An 18562-nucleotide genomic window follows, 5' to 3' on the forward strand; every position below is an offset into this window, starting at 1 on the left:
GGGACCTGCTGTGCAAAATGGTAATAGAAGAGTCTCTTAAATAACTAGAAGAAAACACGATCACGGACGAGCCCTCCCTCTCTGGGCAGCACTTCTGGGTAGACGAGCTGGTGAGTGCTCTGCCAGCTGATCTCACAGACCACTGGGTTTTACTGCACTCTGACCACCTCCCCCAATGGTGCTTTCCAGCTTTTAATGAGATTGGAGGTTACCCCAACCTGGAAGAGGCCTATGGAAAAGCGGTGCCGTCCAAGATCGTTCCCAACACTACCTGCCACCTGCCCAGAGCGGATGCCATGCACCTCTTCCGAGACCCGGTCTCCGGAGACCTGCCCTGGACCGGGATGACTTTTGGGCTGTCCATCATGGCCACGTGGTACTGGTGCACTGACCAGGTAAATGTAAACAAGAACCCCCTGCCCCGTGTAACGCGGCGTGGCCTGGGCTCCAGGCAACGCTCTACCACCGCTCTCGCCCCGCAGGGACCACCTTCACCAGCCCCTAGTGCTCCTTCTGGCCCGTGCTCTCGGGGGGCTGCTTTTTGGAGTCCAGGGAAGCACCCGGGGCTCCCGCGACCCTGTTCTTGAGGTGCTTGGACTGGGACAGTTTGGAGAGCGGGATGCCGAGGGGTGTCCTCATCTCCTCGGTTGGCTTCTGGCTCTCGGGCAGGGAGGTGAAGCGTTTGCCCGACGCTCTGGGGTTGCTCGGGGAGAGGTGGCCGGGCGCCGTGGGCTTGCTGGGGCTGAAGGCTTTGCTCTGCCAGTAGGGCTGGCAGCCTGCAATGGTCTTTTTGGGTTCTGCTCCATCCCCTCTGTACTTGGTGGCCCCGAGGGGTTTCTCGTGCGTCGGGGAGCAGGAGACCTCCTTGCCCTGCTCTCTGCCCGCGGGGGTCCTGGGTCGGTAGCGATAGATGTGCGTCCCCTGTTCGTGACAGAGCAGAGAAAGAGGTGAGCTGTGGCTGTTGTGAGGATGCTGCTCCCTGCAAGGACACCTCTGTGACATGGGCTTGGTCCTCATGGACAAATCCCTCTGGCACTTGGTGTAGTCCCTTGCCCAAATTCTTCTGAAACCGGTGGCAGCTCAAAACTACATCAAGTCTTAACCGGTGGCTGCTGCTCTGATTTCTTACTGTGATAACACACAGTCCTGCACATGCAGTGCTTCAGCAGCCACTTCCCAAGCAGCCTGGAGGCTGTCCCGAGCCAAGTCCCTGCTGCCTGGAGATCCAGGATAAGGCATCTCAACACCTTCTCTCCAGCAGCAGCCTCAACACCCGTCTTAATCATCTAAGCCCTCATATCAGGCACAAAGAGCATCCAGTCATCCAGACCTGAGCTGTGGGATTAGGTGACTGCCAAGATCAGATGAAAGGATGGAGGGCTGGGGGAGGAGGTGGGATGAGGAGACAACAGTGAGCTGCAACAGCACTGCGGGGGTGGCTCTGATTAGCTGGGTTGAGACACACGTTTGGATCAGGTCTGAGCACCACTAATCTTAATTCTGGACTGGGTAAGGCTGTAACACATGGCTGTGGTCACCAGATAGTGATCTCCTCTTTGGGTGTGACTGCAGATGCACCAGGTGAGATGGGATCTGGTGAGTGCAGGTGCTGATGGCAGGATGAGCTGGGGCCAGGAGGCTGCAGAGCTGGCTGTGCCAACCTGCCCAGCCTCTGCCATGACCCTTGCCATGCTGCCAGTGCCACATCTCCACCGAGCTGTTGGCATCAGCTCGGGGTTCAGCCAGTTAGTCCCAATATCCCAAAGGCCTCTTTGGTCCTGGAGCAGGCACCTCCTGTGCTGACCATGAGGGCTGTGTTAAAGCAGTTTACCTTAGGTGGTTCCAGATCGATTTTATTAGATGCTTAAAATCAGTGTTAAGGTCTGAGATGGCTTCAGGTGGGAAGGACTAAGGGTGATTTAGCTCCTCTCCCTCTGAGCTCATCATGTACCTGATGTGGTGCACATGGTGCCTGAGCTTGGGCGGTGGGTCCTGCAGCTCCTGACATGCTCTGGCTCTTGGAAAGAAGTTAAACTATGGCTTCCCCAAGCATCCCACCCTAGGATTTGGCACCCCATCCCTCCTATCCATTGGGGGAATGAGCCAGTTCTTGCTCAAGAGTGGCTGAATCCTGCTGGGTGCTGAGCATTCTCTGTAAGCCTTTGTGGAGACCCTGAGCTCTTTTACATCAGGAATTCCTACAGGTGTTGCCTATTTAAGAGCGATTGCCTCAAAACCTCAGGGCTGGCTGTGTTGTGGATGGATATGGCTTGGCCAGAGCTTTGAGGTGCGATGGTCTGAGAGGTGGAGTTGTGGGAGGAGGAGGCTGCACTCGGTTTCCTTGTCACTGTGGGCACTCTTTGGGGAGAAGATTGAATAGAAAGGGCAAGAGTGGGGAGAATAGTGGTGGGGAATGGTTGATACTGTCAGGAGGGACGTGCTGCTGTGGTGTAACACCAGCCCGTTACTGGTCTGGAGAGAAACCTCACTGTGGGCTGGGAACACATCTATGCTGCTTTTGGGAGCTGTGCTTGGGCCCTGTGCCCAGTGGCTCCAACATTTGGGATGCAGTTTGGCAAGGAGGAGGCTGCTGTGGTGTTGGTGCTGCTCATCCCTCCTGCCTGGCCCTCCACAGGTCATCGTGCAGCGCTCGCTCTCTGCAAAGAGCCTCAGTCACGCCAAGGCCGGCTCCATCCTGGCCAGCTACCTGAAGATGCTGCCCCTGTTTGTCATCATCATGCCAGGGATGATCAGCAGGGTCCTGTACCCAGGTAAGGGCCCCCCACGCAGCTGTGGAGCCAGTGGGATGGGGTCTTTCCCTGTCACTAAGGGATGAGTGGGTGGGGGCTTGCCTGGAAACCTCTGCTCTGCACAGACTTGGGGGCTCTGCGGGTGGGAGAGGGGCAGGAGAAGACACGGGTGTCCCCAGTGCCCTCCTTGAGCCTGCTGTGCATCCAGGTGTGAATGGGGTTGTGTATTTAGGGAAGGTGATGTTCCAGGGAGAACTTGGGTGCCATGTTCTCCATGGAATGGAAAACATGGTGTTTGCCCTGAGTGAGCCCCCACCCGTGTTTTGCGCTATGCTGGGCCATGGGCCAGCATATGAGAAATGTGGACCCCAGAAAAAGATGTTTGTGGGGGTTGATGGTGATTCTTGTTGGATTCAGGTTTTCTAGAGTTAGTCAAGGGTTGCTTTGGTTTACTGTTTTTACATATGGGAGAAACTCTTCCCGGCACATCTCTACCAGTTGAGCACTGGCTTTCCTAACCCTGATGCTGTGTTAATTATCTGCCTCTCATCAAAGGGCCAGAACAAGTTACTGCAGGAACACCAGCGTACCCGGCCACCCCGAGCAGGGTGGCACCTGGGACCTGGGTCACAGCATCAAAGGGCTGTGTGCTCCTTGCCCTGCAGGACCAGGGGGTATTTGATGTGTGAGGATTAAAGCTCTGAGCTCCCTGTCACTGGCTGGGAAGGGAGAAGCAAGTGGACTCTGGGATAGTAAATTTAATTCCCTGTAAATACAGATTAGATGCTCAGCCAGGGTACCCTCAGGCAGTTTCAGTGACTTCAGCTGCTGATTTAGCCCTGGGGGTTTGAATGCCCCAAAAACAGCGGGCGGGGAGCCTTGAGAAACCAAAATGCTTGGCAGTGGTGCAAGAGGCTGCAGTGCTTGGGTGGAAACAGGGGATTGCCCCTGTGATCCCCCTGCCTGGAGAGGGTGATGCTCCGGCCCTGGTGGGGATGCTGCCGTGCACCCCGTGCTCCAGCAGCGGGATCTGGGCATGCACCCCATGGAATTGCAGCACCCGTGCGGTGGCAGGGTCTGGCGTCACCACTGGATCAGCCACAAAGCTGCTGACTGTGGCACTCGCCCACAGAGGTTGCCGTCCCTGTTTCTCCGCTGTCTTGCTCTGCCTAATTATGTGTCCGAGCGCTTCTCCTTTGATGCTAATCGCCCTGGCAAGGTGCTGGAAAACAAGCCTGAGAAGGACACGCCTGCACGCACAGTCTGTCCCTGGCTGGGCATGGTGCCGCTGCTGATGGGCTGTGGATGGGGCTCAGCGAGTCCAGGCACATCTGCACAGCTGTGCCCGGAGCCACTCAGCTCCATCCCCAGCCCAGAGCTGTGGGATAATCTTTAATTCCCAAAAGCCTCCCCTTTACCAGCCGTTCCCATTGCTAGACACCAAAACCTGTGGCATGGCCACCACCTTTCCAACCAGGAGAACCTCTTGGGTAACTCCTACCATCCCCACGTGCAGGGTGTTATTCTATATGGGAAGTCTTACGTCGGCATCTGGGACCTGACACCAAAGCTCGGGATGGCACCACGCCTTGGTTGAGCTGGCTGGGTCACCTCTGGGTTTGCAACCTCTGTAGGGTGGAGAAACATAAGGTCATCGCAAAAAGTCGTACCTGGGTGGCACTGCTGGGGTAGGAGCTGTTGCCATCCAGGATGGTGCGGGGCAGCACATGCCTGATCTCCACGGCGTTGCTCCTCCTCTTCGTCACGTCCTCCATGCGGACGTGCTTCAGGGACGGGAGGCTGCCCAGGGGGCTGAGGAAGGTGCCCCGGCTGATGTGGGGGTCACTGAGCTTCCTCTGCATGGGAAGGATCTCCCCGTTGTGGGTCACATCCGAGTTGGTTCTCCGGAGCGGCCCGTAGCGATCCCTCACCTCGAAGTACTCGTCCGAGATGGAGGAGGCGTTGGAGCGGCGGTAGCTGTGGTCAGCAGAGCTGCTGGAGTAGCTCTCCTGGTCACTGAGAGTGATGTACTCCTCTTCCTCCTCCTCCTCCTCCTCTTCTCCCAGCCCGTTGTGGGAGCAGGGAGGCCCTTTGTCCTCTTGTGGCCCTGCCACGGGCCGGTCTGGCTGGAGGTGGCAGGTCTCCATGGAAGCTCCGTTGGGTTTCTCCTCCTGCTCCTGCTTCACACCCTTGTGGTCGGCCAGCGGTGGTTGTGTGTCACCCTCCAGGGCAGTGCTGCTGTCACAGGTTGTAATGACTTTGGTCACGAGGACACCAACAGGGACGGTCCTTGGCTTTGGAACTGGTGGTTTGATGGTCTCCAGTGTCTCTTCCTGTGGCTTCAAGTGGTGGCCCAAGGGTGAAGAGGCAAATGTTCCTGCTTGCTTCGTTGTCCAGCTGAAGCCTTCCATGTGGCTGGTAGTGGGCGCTGTAGGGGCTTCCATGGGGGGCTGTGGGATCTGTCTTTGGCAGGGGGACAGCAGAGGTGGCTCTTGGTCTGAGTTTTTCTTGGCCTCCATCTCCCTGTTCTTCAGCATCTGCCGGTGCTGGGCGCTGGCCTGGGAGACGTCGCAGACTTTGATGCGGTTCATCTGCGAGAGCTTCACGTTCTTGATCTTGGGGTCAATGATGTTGATGTAGCCCAAGACTTCGCTCCCGGGCTCAGGGTCAGGCTCCACCCAGGTGGGCAGATAGTCAAACATGTTGGCTTTCTCCAGATTCAGGAGGCCGGGGTGGATGAGCAGGGAGAGGTCTGCCATATCCCCATGCCGGTCGCCCCCCGGGCCCTCAGGAACGACTTTGCCTTTGTTGTCTGCCTTCTGGTTCTTGTCCTGGTTCTCAGACGAAGTCTTGCTGATCTGGTCAGCGCTCTTGGCCTTCACCAGGGCGTATTTAGGGTTTATCAGCTTCTTCACCACGGCGTTGGCGGGGGTCACCGGCACGACTGAGGGCAGCGTTACGGGCTCGGGTTCGGGCTCTTCACCCATGGAGATGGACTTGAGGCTCACCCCCTTGGACATGAGGTAGAGCTCTTGGAACTGCTTGTCAAACGCCTCCACCACCTGGCCCGAGAGGACTGTGATGACGTTTCGGTCCGTCCTCGCCGCAGACCAGGTGAAGCTGGAACAGAAACACGTTGGAAACTCTCTGAGCACTCGCTGGTAAATAACACTCCTCTCCCCAACCCTGGCATTCCCTGGGGGATTGATGGTGCCAGCAGGGACATGATCTCATTGTAAACATTAATAATAATAATAATAATAGGATTGATGAAATAGCTCTCCTCACAAATTAGAGTGAAGGGCTGAAGTCTTGAGCACAGTGGACGTGAAGTAAAAGGTATTTGCAGTGGGTCAGTTAGTTTTTCACTTTAGTGTTGGCTGCTTTTCCTTTCTCAGCTTGGGTTAGTTAAGAAAAGCAACTCACAATGGATGTGTTATTTGTTGTGGCCAGAAAGTAGGAAATGTTTCAGCTCCATGTTTATAAAACTTATCTTTTAGAGCTCAGAAACTGACTGGGGGTGATCTGTTTCTGCCAAAGTAAGTTTTCATTTGGACAACCTGGAAAATACTTTGTGTAGGAAATGTTTAGCTGGAAAAGCTGAAGTTAGTGTGAGAGTTGGGACTGGCTGTGGTGTGGTTTGGTGCTTTGGTCCTTCCTTGTGCTTATTGCATCAAGTGGCAGAAAAAACTGGTGTGTCCCACCACCTCCGAGAATGGCAGGTGTCCTCGACCTGTTGGTTTCAGGAGGTGGTGGGGACTCCTTGGGGCCCATTCCAAATCTCCTTGCAAAGTCATCTCCCAGTTTAGGAGCAGGGGAGCAAGTCTGGGACAGGGTCCTGGGGCCGTGCTGGGCGGGGACCAGGATTTAGACCATGTGGGTTTGTGATGATCCTTTGACCAACACCTCCATGGGGGGAGGCAAAAGGGCAGGAGGAGAGTGCTGATTACCTGTAGGATCCACACATGGCTCGATCCCCATCCACGAACATGAACTTCTGGGCCAAAGCCCCTTTGAACTTGGTGGCTGAGCGCGTGAAGAACTCCGTCCCCCCGGTGCTGCGGACGCGCAGGTTCTGCAGAGCAAAGGCACAGGTGTGAGCAGGAGCACAGGGCTGCACTGAGAGCATCGTCCACCCCTCCACCAACGCCCCCCCGGATGCTCCACAGCCCCTCCAAGGAACAGAACGCTCTTCATGGCTGGCTCAGAGGAGGCCACAGCGATGGGGAGATAAAATAACTCGCCCAAGGCCACGCGGTGAACTCTGGACTCAGCCTGGAGAATTTCCTGCTTTGCCCGTGTGCTGGGCCCTGTTTTCCACCTCTTGAACTCTGTGCTGCCTGTGTCCGTGGGTGAGCAGTGTGTGATGGTGCTTCCAAGCACTCTCCATCCCATGTGATCTATGGAAATGCCACCCTGGGAGAGGAGATCCCACTCCTCCTCCCCAGCTGGAGATGTACAAGGGCTTTAGGGAGAGCTGGTGACCCCAGGACAGCACACGTGGATCTGGTGGCACTGGATTTGCTTTCTGCCACACTCCCCCTTTTCTGTGCTCCCAAAATCTGAGTGTTTAGCCCTGCCTGGTTTTAGGGGTGAGTGGGGGGGGGGGGAAGCCAGTGGGGCAACATCTTTTCACCCCCAGGAAGTGAAACCTGGTGATGAGGGAGCAGGTCCCTGTGGAGGGATGGGGTGTCCTCCCCAAGGGAGCCCAGGGATGGAGGGGCAGCCCTGGCTCTGTCAAAATACTTTTCTATCTCCAGTCTGGCTTCTGGCTCCAGAGTCTCTGTGGAGGGTACTGGCACATTCCGAAGTCACCAGATAGCATCTTCCACAGCAAAAGGGCTCCCTTGGGTGGGGAGCAAATATTTTCTTGTGAAAGCATCTGCATTCCTCCTGTTCCTGCCGGGATGTCGGTCATGCCATTGCTAAAGGCTCAGTGTTATCACTGGGTCATGCCCTCCACAGCTGTTTTTGTGTGCTTTTTTTTTTGTTTTGTTTTGGGTTTTTAAAGAAAAGCACCAAAAATATTGGTCTTCCCCTCCTCCAGCCTTTCTCATCTGCTTCTCTGGACTCTCCTCTCTCCCTGTAGACCACAATCAGGAATAGCCCAGGGGCTCCCCTGGTCCCCACTCCCCTGTGTCTGGCAGGAGGGACAATGACTCAGCATTGATTTTAGCATGATGTGAAAAGAAAGGCTTTTCTGACGGTGTTTCCAGGGAAGATTCACATACTGAGCAGAGAAGTTTGTGGGGTTTTTTGTGGCATTTGGTTTTTTCCTTAACGTTTGCCTTTTTGCCTGGTGTGTCTGGGGGGACATCCCAGTTTCTGTGGGTGTGCAGCAGCACTGGTGGTGCTGAGGGCTGGCTGGAAAGCAGGCTGGGGTAGGAATTCTCATCCCTGTCCTGCGTTATCCCTACACATGGTGCTGCTGAGATTGGTAGTGCCCAGGGTGCACAAACTTTACACCCAAGGCTTTGCTCTCTGCCCATCGCCAGCCTGGGTGTCGATCCCTCCCTCTTGGAGCCGACCCTGTGCCCAAACTCAGGGAGCAGCCGTGGGCTTTTCTCAGGTAACACCCAGGGATCAACCCTCCCTGGTGCCAGTCCCCTTTCCTCCCAGCTCCTGGTGTATCTCTGCTTGTCTGGCCTGTGCCAAGGCGGGTGCCCAGCGGGATGGCCGGGTGCCGGGCTGGGTGAATCACTCCCCAGGCACTCGCCGTTGCTCAACGAGCGACCTCCTTGCCCAAGCCAGTTACTAATTGCCAAGCGAAGGCACCGAGATAACGAGGGATGTTTCGTTATCATCTCCGGGCTTAGGAAGCAGCTCCCAGACTCTGCCCTACTTTCCTTGCCGCCTCCTTGCCCTGCTGCCTCCTGTGCCAGCAAACCGGCTGCAGTGTGCGGCAAATCCCAACTTCCAGACATTTGCCGAGCTCTGCAGATGTTCTCCTGCTTTTCCAGTCCTGCCACCGGGCTGCTAATGTAGGAAAACACCGGAGTGCGTCAGCGCTGGCTTTTCTGGTCTCGGAGCGGCAGCAGCCTGCGGGATCCCAGACTCTCCAGGGAGTTTGGACGCAGGTAAAAGCTCGGCTGAGTTTGCTTTAATTGTTGGGAGCAGCAATTAAGCCGGGCTGGGGGGCATGGTGAGGCTTGGCCGGCCGGTGCTCTCGGTTCCCTGCGTGGGGGTCCCTGAGCCCCAGCATGTCCCACCTCATTCCAGCCAGGTGCGAGGGTGTCGTGGCTCCGACGTGTTCCTGCTCAGCCGGGGGTTTGCCCTCACCGTAAGCAAATGTGAGCCTGCCCAGGCACGGGCCTTCCCAGCAGCCATTTGGCAGCCAGTGCATGGCCCGGTGACGTCAGGAGCAGAAACATCACTTTTCTGCCAAGCAACGGGCGAGGCCGAGCGACTCACGGCTGGAGAGGGGTGTCTGCAGGCCCCGAGTGAGACTGCTGGGCTGCTCCGCTGTGTTTGCATCTGATGCTGGCAAGGGGAGTGTTGTGCCCAGAGGAAAGCCTGGAACTCTGTGTCCTGTGGCTGGAACCTGGGGCTTTGTCCTGTAGCTGGAGTGAGGGTCCCCACTCTGGGTGCTGCTCCTGAGGCTGATACACCCCCCCATCCTCTCCTCTGCCCCTTCATCTTCCTCTGCCTTTGCATGAGAACACCCTGATAGGTGATTTTTCTCTGCAACCCCTGCACACACAGGGAGGTATAAGGAGAATCCTAGAATCCCATAACTGTTTGGTTTGGAAGAGACCTTAAAGCTCATCTCATTCCAACTCCCTGCTGTGGGCAGGGATACTTTCTACTACACCAAATTGCTCCAAGCCACATCCAACCCGGCCCCTTGGGTTCGGGGCACTTTGGGCTGGGGACCGACCCCTGTGCAGCCAGACATCCCTTCTTCTGCTTTGCCATCCCTGGTTTTACACGGGATTTGTGCACAGGAGCTGTTCCATGTGCATCCACCAGCACTCCAGGGCTGGTGAGCACGGCGTGGGTGGGCAGATCAGTCCCACCAGTGTGTGCTGCCCGGTACGGACGGGAGCAGTGAGGGCATCCTTGGCAGCTGCCAGGGCCGCAGGCAGCGTGGGTGCCTCCCTGCTCTGCTCCTGGCCCTGTGCTGGGGCGGAGGCTCCGGAAAAGGGGAAAATCAAGTTTTTTAATTCCAGCCTCTGGCTTGCGGGAAAGCCCGAAAGCGAGAGAACCGGCCGGCGGTTGCTCCTGCCGGTCCTGCCCCTGGGGCAGCAGCAGGAATGGGGCTGGCAATGGCACAGATCCGGCCCTGGCATGGCATCTGCTGCTCCTTCCCTCTCGCCAGCTTGTTCCCTCAACCCACCAGGAGACGCTGAGCTCGCACGTTTGCCATGAGCTTTGCAGTGCCCTGTGCGACCTGTGCCCGCTCTTGCGGGGCTGCATTTCCCCAGACATCCCTCTGCCCCAATTCCAGCACTGGCTGGGTACCAGCAGCCCCCTGGGATTTCTGCACTGAGCTTTGCTGGGTGGAAATCCACGTCCCTGTTTCTCATCCGTTCCCCTCCATCCTGCTGCTCCCAGATTAGGGCATCACTTTCAGCTTTGGCTATAGGAGAAACGGACTAAACTCATCTGGCACTGCCCAAAGTTCAGGGGCTGTGATTCCCCAGGACAGGAGGGAGCAGAGTGGATAACTCTGGTTATGTGCCTGCATTGGAGAGGTTTCCCAGCTCGGACCCCTCGGACCATCCTCACCTTTAGGTGCCCGGTGTGCATATGGGCTCGCTCGCACATCTGCAGGAAGTGCTTCACGTTGGTCTCATCCAAAATGATGTAGACCCCCACTTTCCTCTTGAAGCCTGCGTCCAGGAGGTCCTTGAAGATGTCTACATCAGTGAACATATCCATGACCACCGCGATGACCTGGAGAGGGGAGAGATGAGTCTGGGCAGCAGGGCCGGGGACAACCCAAAGGTACAGTCGGTGCTTGTTTTGTGAGAGGCAAGGCAATGTCATCTCTGTAGGAGGCTGGGATTCAATGTGGGGGAGCCCAGGATCCCCTCCAGCTCCAGCCAGCCCGAGGGTGGAAAGCAGGAGCCCCCAGTCCCATTCCTTTGCTGTCACTGTGGGAGGTTTGATCTCCACAAAATGTGTAGATGTGGCACTTGGGGACACAGTTTAGTGTGAACATGGCAGTGCTGGGTTGGTGGTTGGGCTCAATGGTCTTATGTTTTTTCAACCATAACGATCCTGTGATTCCAGTGGTGGCCCATAGCATAATATACTCAGGAAAAATTGGTTGCTGAGGGTGAATCCAACTTTCCTGCCTTTAATGAGCTCCACAAATTTCAGAATCCAGTTTCTGGCTGAGAGGTTTGGTGTCCCTTTGCAGGGAGCACCAGAAGGGGAGACCTCTGATTTAATGATCACAGAATCATTAGGGTTGAAAAAGACCTCTAGGATCATCGAGTCCAACCATTAAATGACGGGTCTGTCTGTCCAAGGGCACGTAGTGTGGGGTGGTTGCTGCCTCTGGAGTTATCATACAGAATCACATGCTGGTGTTGAGAGAAACACTATAAAAACCAGCTAAAAGTGACTTTAAGCTTGGGAGAGAGTACTGAGATACTTCTGAGGTGCTCTCAGGAGCTAAAGTGACTTTTAATCCCCTTTAAAACCAGACCTGGGTGTGAGCTGACAAGGTTCCTTAAGAGCAGCCAGGAGTTTGCAGTTCCCAGTTCCTGTACCTGGCTGTTCCAGAGGCTGCTGCTCTGCTGGATCAAGAGTCAGCTCCATACTGTGGGGTCAAGGCAGAGCACTGGGGCAGTGTTTGGGGCTGCTGACACCCCTCCTGGTCTCACTGCCCAGCCTGGGGTGCTGCTCCAGTTGCACAACATCCCTCCTCCCTCCCGGGCTGTAAAGAGCAGAGCAGAGCCGGGATGGCCGTGCCAGTGACAGTTGGGTTTGTCACACAGCAACCTCACTGATATTCCCAAGCTGGATCTGCCTTTGTACCCAGGGCATTTGCTGCCCTGGCACTGCCAGGATGAGTCCCACAGGTGACAGGAAAGTGGATCTGTGCTGTGCTGGGATTTCATGGAATGGCTGAGTACCAAAGGTCACTCTGTGCCTGTGGATTTGGATTTCTGAAGTAACACTGCCAGTGGCAGTGAGCAGCAGTGGTGCTGTATGAGATATGGCAGGAAAAGGGGCTGGAGGCAGCTGCCTGCAGCCCAGCTGAGCATCCTGGGGCAGCTCCACAGGGATGGCTGCCTCCCCTCATCCCAGGGGAGCAGCTTGTCATCAGGGTGCTGGTATGTCATTGTCCCATGGTTGGAAAGGTGTCAGTGCTCCCTTCTCTGTGGTTGTCCCTGGAAGGTGCCCTGAGTTGGGAAGATGGGTGCTCTCAGCCCTCTGCTCTTCCAGGATGGCTCTGCTGGCAGTGGCACGAGGCTGAGCTGGGGAGGACACCAGCACGGGAGTGTGAGGGGACACAGGGAGACCCTGGGATACTCCTCCCTCGGGAAGGAAGGGACCGGGATGGTGCTGGGCACTTGCACAGTCAAACACATCCAGTCTGGAGCTCTCAAAGCACCAAGCTGCCTTTTAATTAGGTTTGTGCCACAGGACAACCTGGAGAGCTTTAATTAAGCAGAGGATGGCGCATTATGACATTGCTGCCTCTTCCTTTTCTGCAGGCGATGGGGTGAGGAGCGAGGCTGTGTGTGGAGCCCCAGCCCTGCTGTCTCTGATGCTGCCCTGGCCTCCCCAGCCCTGGCCAAATATAAGTGTTTTGGGAAGTGCCAAGGAAGGATTTATGGCTCTGCCACTCGATTTTAGCTGAATCCCCATTTATCCTCATCCGAGAGCCTCTCACCAAGCTTTGCTGTGAAAGGCTAAATCCTCACTCCCTTGTGCCTCTGCTCGTGTGTTTTGCTCGTCCTCATTGTCCCAGTGGGGAAACTGAGGCAGGAAACTGGGTGCCTGCTTTGCATGGATGTAAAGTGGGATGGGTCCAAAGCTGCTTTGGGAGCTCTGGGTTTGGATTTGCTGTGTACAGCAACTAACTGGGGAGGAGCTGTGCTGTCTGCTGTGAGTCCTGGGTGAGGGGCACCTGTGGTGGGATGGTGGGTGCCTGGTTTAAGAGGGTTGGTTTGGTGGCAGATGGTTTGCCTCTCTCTCTGACACCGCTGATCCACGTGGCTGTGGTCATGTCACTTTGCCTGTGCCCTCTGTTTTCTCCAGAGGAAGCTGAGGGCTCATAAAATGGGGATGACAATAGCACTGACCTTTATTTTGGGAGGAAGAGAGCATTTTCTCACTGTGGCCCCAGCATTCCCAAGGCCTTGGCTTGCTGCTGTGGCTCTGAAGATGTGAAGGAGCTTTGTAGAGGTGCGAGCAGGGGATGATTACACCCCCCATGCCAAGCCCCGTTCCCACAGGGATGGTGAGAGAGCCATGCATGGCAGGCAGTGGTTCAGGGTGGCTGGCTCTGGCACGGGGAGGCAGCCTGGCTCTCACCCTCTTGCCCACATTTTCAACCCGAGTCCTCCTGCTCAGCTGGTGCATCCTGTCACTGCTCAGCTCCCATTTCCCTCCCTGCCACATCTCACCTGCAGGACAGGCTTGGCCTCGGTTTGTCTCTGGGATCTCACGCCCGTATGCCAACACTGCCCTGGCATGGAGTGGGTTGGGAGAGCGAGGATGGTCCTGACAGTGCTCCCCAGGTGGAGACTGTCTGAGGTGAAATCTGCTGCTGGGCTGCCTGTGCTTGAACCAGGGCTGGGACCGGCTGGGTCTGTGCCAAACCCAGGCACGGGGGCAATTGGCAAAGGATGGAGGTCTGTCTGCTCCAGAGCAGGGAAATCCTCTGTGCTATTTGTGTTCCAGCTTGGGGAGTGGGACTGTGTGCCATCCAGCTGTGGGAAGCGAGCTTGGCACCCTTGTCCCTCTCACCTCTACCAGGGCAGCACTCCCTGCAAGGACATCTCCTTTCCCAAAGCCCCTTTGCCAAGGGCATCCCAGGAAGCTTTGCCATCCCTTTGCCATTCATATGGAAGGTGCAGAGGAAATCAGCCCCAAATCTACAGCTGGATGCTCCCCATGCCCATGAGGGTGACGCTTTCCTTCCCTGGGTCCCAGGAGCTGCCAGGATCCACTAGATACAGCAGATGTGCAGGTGCCAGGTTCCAAAACCACGAGGAGTGGTGAGCATGACATCCCCCCGGACACCGGGCAAATGCTGCTGGGATCCTTTGGAACAGCTTTGATGAGCACTGCAGGATCATGTCTTATAGAGGAAGTTGCAGCTCTTTATTAGCTCACTCTGAATCATCAGATAATGAGTTTTGGGGCACACCACGTGGGCATTTAATAAATTAGGCTGGCACCAAGGCACAATTAGAGGAAGCGTGTTGGGATGGAGGAGAGGTGGGACAAGTAACATTAATAATTGCTCTCCCCTGTCGACCCTTTCATCCAGGAATGGAGGAAGGTTTTGTAAACAGTAATTAATAGGGCCTCCTAACCTTCACTGGAAGTTGCTCAGGGTAATTGTATCACCACAATCCCAACCTGGAACCTCAAGTGCAGAGAGGAGGTCAGAGTCGCTGCTCCCTCCGGTGGCTTTGGGCCAAGGTCAATGTTTTCAGCCTGCTCCGATTTCTGGTCAGACGGAGCCAAAATTTGGAGAAGAGGAGGGAAATCTGCCTTCCTGCCCATCATAGAACCATTTGAGGTTGGAAAAGATCATCAAGTCCAGCCTGTGCCTGATCTCCACCTTGTCCCCCAGCCCAGAGCACTGAGTGCCATGTCCAGTCCTTCCCTGGACACCTCCAGGGGTGGGGACTCCACCACCTCCCTGGACAGCCACTTCCAATGCCTGACAACCCTTTCCATGAAGAAATTCCTCCTGATGTCCATCCTGTGAGCTTTGCAGACTGAGGGGATCCCACAGCGAGGAAGAGATGGCCATGCCATGGCTGGACCTGGTGAAGGTCTCCAGAGTGAAGCCTGGTGGGTGCACCACATCCCTGACCACCTCTGTTTGTTGGCCACAAAGATGGGGATATTCAGGGAGAGCAGGGATGTGGCCACAGGATCCTGCCTCTCTTCTCTCCCATTTATTCCCAGAAAGAGGAATCCAAGAAAGAGGAGAGGATCATTTTCATCTCCCTGCCCAGCACACCTGGATTTGAGGCTCTGAACTCGGCAGCGCTTGGTCTCGTTCCTGCAAGCAACAGGGTTCATCTGCACCCTCAGAGCAGTCCCACATCCCAGCTCTCTGCTTCCTCATCCCAGCTCTCTGCTTCCTCACCCCAGCTCTGCCTGCACGACCTTCCCAGCACCAGCAGCTCTCACGTGGGCTCTGAACTTTCCTCAGCTGGGGCCTGTCAGGGGACTTTGACCTTCTGGCCACGGGACAGCAACTCCTGCGGTGAGGTTTGGGGTTCAGCACCTGGGAGCATTTCAGACCAAGGATCTGAGACAATGTCAGGAGCAAGGGTCATCCCCTGGGATGCAACAGTGAACCTCTCCCAAGTCTGTGCCCCTTTGCAGGTGGATGAAGAGCACTGCTGGTGTTTGGTGGGAGGGACAATTTGGCAGGGATCTCCCCAGGGAAGACAGAGTGCATGGCCAGCCTATGTGACATCTGATGGGGTGGCAGCAGGACAGTCCCTCTGTCCACCCTCAGCTTCCTCAGCCAAACTCTTCCACCTCTGAGCTGCCGTGAAGATCTTAAGCCTTGGCTAAAATCAGCAGGCACAGAGGAGGGTGGTCTATCCCAGTGTCCCCACCCTTAGGAGCACCCACAGATGGTCACCCAGGCTCTGAAGCATGACAGCACGTTCAGCTGCAGTGACTGTGGTCCTTGAATACGGGGTGGGAGACCACGGAAGAACCCTCTTGCCAGATCCCATAACTCCTGCCACCCTGCAGGATGAAGCGCTCACCCTCTTCTATGTTTGCTGGGGTGCCATAAGCATCAAGGAGGCTTCTGCATGTCACCAGTGCTGTCACCACGTCTCATTCCACTGGCAGGGACCGCCTGGACCAGGAGGCAGCTCTGCTGCCCAGCCCTGCTCAGGGGGCATCAAGGTTCTGGTGATGATCACAGCAGCATCAGCCATGGCCCTGTGTCTTGGAGAGGCTCCAAGGGGAGGTGGAGATGTGCAGCTGCCTGACTCAGCCACTGACTCTGGAGCAGGAGGAGGTGTGGGATGACTCAGGAGATGCCGTTTGTGTGGGGCAGGTGGGAAGCGGTGAGTAGGCAAAGCCAGACAGGAGCTGCAAGCCCGAGTCAGAGGCAGCAGGAAAGACCCAGGGATGAGACATTATTTGTTGTGGGATAATTCTCCCATCCTCCAGCCCACGGGACTGCAGCCCTCCCTTCCCTTTGCCCTCACTGCAAAGTGCTCTGGCGGGGAAAATGTCACAGGTAAGGACAGGTCACTTTGACTTTCGTGAGGTGACAGCGGCCAGAGATGGCTCCTGCCCACAGTGGGCAGCCCTGACACCCACATCAGCCTTTCCTGTAAGCCTTGGATGTGTTGGGAGATTAGTTTTCCTGCCTGAGCTGGGGCTATTCATGCTCAGAACTCTGGTCCCATGGTCCTGGAGGAGCTCTGATGGCTGCATGTCACCAGGTTTCCCTCTCTTCTGACAGGATCTGCAAACCCCAGCCCTGTCCCTGGAGGAGCCAGGCAGACCTAATGCATCCCAGCCTGTCTCTCTCTGCTCCATAGCCACCCTGGCAGTGTCTCCCTGTTTTCCTGCTGGAGCATCCCCCAGGCTGGGATACTCCTTCCTTGGAGTTCTCACGGTATTGGACGCATAGAACTCAAAGAGCTTCAAAGCACCGAGAAACCAGCAGGTACTGACGCCTCCTGCACTTCCCAGCTGGGATTAGATCACTAGGAAACACCAACAACCTCTGCCCACCACCACCAGCCTTCAACATATGCCATCATCTCCCTCCTTCCCTGGTCCTCCTGCCCGTGACACCAGCCTGAACCCATTGCTCATGCACCCCCACTCCCTGCTCCTTGGTTGGATGACACACGGAGGACAAGTCTCAACCCAAATCCCTTCAGCATCTGCCCAGCCTTGTCCTGCTACCGGCTCATCCTTCTCCTCTGAAAGCCAGGACAAGGCCAGCTTGGAGCACCACAGTTATCTTGGGCAAAACTCGACCCTCGTGTGTGTCAGTGCCAGACCAGAGGCTTTGGCTACTTTGCCCCAGGGCTGAACTGGGTCTCGGGGCCACGCACTGGGCACACAGTGGACACAAGGACGGAGGCCAGACCATGGCCCTCGGGTCATGTGCCAAACAGCTGGTGGACCCAAGGCCAGATCGTGACCCCAGGTTCCTGCGTGCTGCCACACACTGTCACACTGGGAACAACAACTGTGGGATGCCTGGCACTGTGGCCTCGCAGCTGGGAAGCAGCTCAACCCATTTTTCCCCGCAGCGGTTTTCCCCACAGCCCTGTAGGGACCCTGGGATTAACGACGCGGCCGTATGGACTATGGGAAGGGTTGTGTTATTCCCAGGGAGTGCTGGACCAGGCGAACAGCATCCTCAGCGAGACCTGACCCCCAAATACTGGTTCCATGGAAAAACCCGAACGCTTGCCCGCGCTGCCTTTGCCTGGGCACGGCTTCCCGCGGGACAGGCACTGCCCGGCAGAGCAGGACGTCCAGCAGGATGCCCTGGGGCACGTCCTGCCTCATCCCCGCGGCACGCCTCACCTTCTGAGCCTGGCAGATCATCTTCCTCACCACCTCCTTGATGTGTGCCTGCCCCTCGATGGGCGGCTGCATGTAGACGGTGGCGCGGGTGACCCCGCGGTAGGCGATGGTCTCGGGCCAGCCCAGGTCCAGCTGCGGGATGGAGCGGTCGGACCTCTGGGGCCAGTACTCCAGGGAAGGAGCCATGTCCTGCTCGTCCCCTTGGCTGTTGCCATCCCCTTCGCTGCCCCCCGCGCTGCCGCCGTGGCGCGGGATGTACTCGGAGCCGGGGTCGTACGTCTCCAGCGTGTCCAGGATCTTCTTGAGCTCCAGTTCGGAGAGGAAGTCCCTGATGTTCTCCCTCTTCAGGACCTCGTAGAAGGCGTCGCGGCCACGGGAGGCCAGTGCCTCCAGGGCCAGGCGTTGCTCCTCGCTGTAGAAGAACTCGGGCTTGGACTCGCTGGACCTCCAGTTGACGTGGCTGTCGTCCAGGCACTGCACCTGGGAGAAAGCCATGGTGACCGCGCGCCTCTCCCGGGGGAGCTCTGTGCCCCCAGCGAGCGCCGGATGTCGGCAATAAATAAGAAATTAATTATTCTCCAGTCTTTAAACACACGATCCCCTTTGCTTCGCCCTCCCTGGCTCAGCTTGGGAAAGGCAGTGCTCCCTTTTCCAAGGGCTCCTGCCACGCCGGAGCTCTTCTCTGCCAGAGAGGAGGATTTGGTTTCTGGCTTGCTCCCGGCTCCACGGGGTGAGAGGGCTCCAGGCAAGATAAACACGGAGCTTCCCACGGCCGGGGCTGTGTGACGGGGCAGAGACAGCCCCGGGTGTATGAGCAACACCAGGAAGGTCCTTCACCTCCGAGTCCACGCTCTCCTCATCCTCCGCCCTCCCAAGACAACGACAAGGCACCCGACGAAATAAAAAGTGGGGGGAAAAAAAAAAAGAAACAAAGAGAAAACTGGCTCAATGAAGGGCAGCGAGAAGCGGGATTTCTCGGCCGAGACGCCGTCCCTGGTTATCCCCCCTGGAGCAGCGGGTCAGCCCGTGGGTCTGGCGGCGGTGAACGCTCCCCGTCAGCCTCCTGTGCATCGCCCTGGCTGGCAGGT

At 56.7% G+C, this 18562-nt stretch overlaps 2 protein-coding genes across 5 annotated transcripts in view; one reads left to right on the forward strand and one right to left on the reverse strand.

Moving 5' to 3' along the window:
• Positions 1-18562, forward strand: part of SLC5A10 (solute carrier family 5 member 10) — a 39982-nt gene that overhangs the window by 13201 nt on the left and 8219 nt on the right. For all 3 annotated transcript variants that reach the window (XM_027656610.1, XM_027656611.1, XM_027656612.1), the window contains exons 8-9: positions 190-395; positions 2636-2771. In XM_027656610.1, coding sequence (XP_027512411.1) covers positions 190-395; positions 2636-2771 — 342 coding nt within the window. The remainder of the gene's footprint in view (positions 1-189; positions 396-2635; positions 2772-18562) is intronic.
• Positions 391-18412, reverse strand: FAM83G (family with sequence similarity 83 member G). Of its 2 annotated transcripts, none has more exons than XM_027656608.1 (5): positions 17475-18412; positions 10479-10646; positions 6701-6825; positions 4421-5870; positions 391-921 (listed from the first exon to the last, which is right to left on the reverse strand). In XM_027656608.1, the coding sequence occupies exons 1-5, from the start codon at positions 17967-17969 to the stop codon at positions 502-504; spliced, it is 2658 nt and encodes an 885-aa protein (XP_027512409.1). In that variant the 5' UTR covers positions 17970-18412; the 3' UTR covers positions 391-501. The 2 variants fall into 2 exon arrangements, with proteins under 2 accessions (XP_027512409.1, XP_027512410.1); XM_027656609.1 differs by lacking the exon at positions 17475-18412 and adding an exon at positions 15677-15894.

The sequence above is a fragment of the Corapipo altera genome, unplaced genomic scaffold, assembly GCF_003945725.1.
Source record: "Corapipo altera isolate COAL_440 unplaced genomic scaffold, ASM394572v1 104, whole genome shotgun sequence".
Classification (NCBI taxonomy): domain Eukaryota; kingdom Metazoa; phylum Chordata; class Aves; order Passeriformes; family Pipridae; genus Corapipo; species Corapipo altera.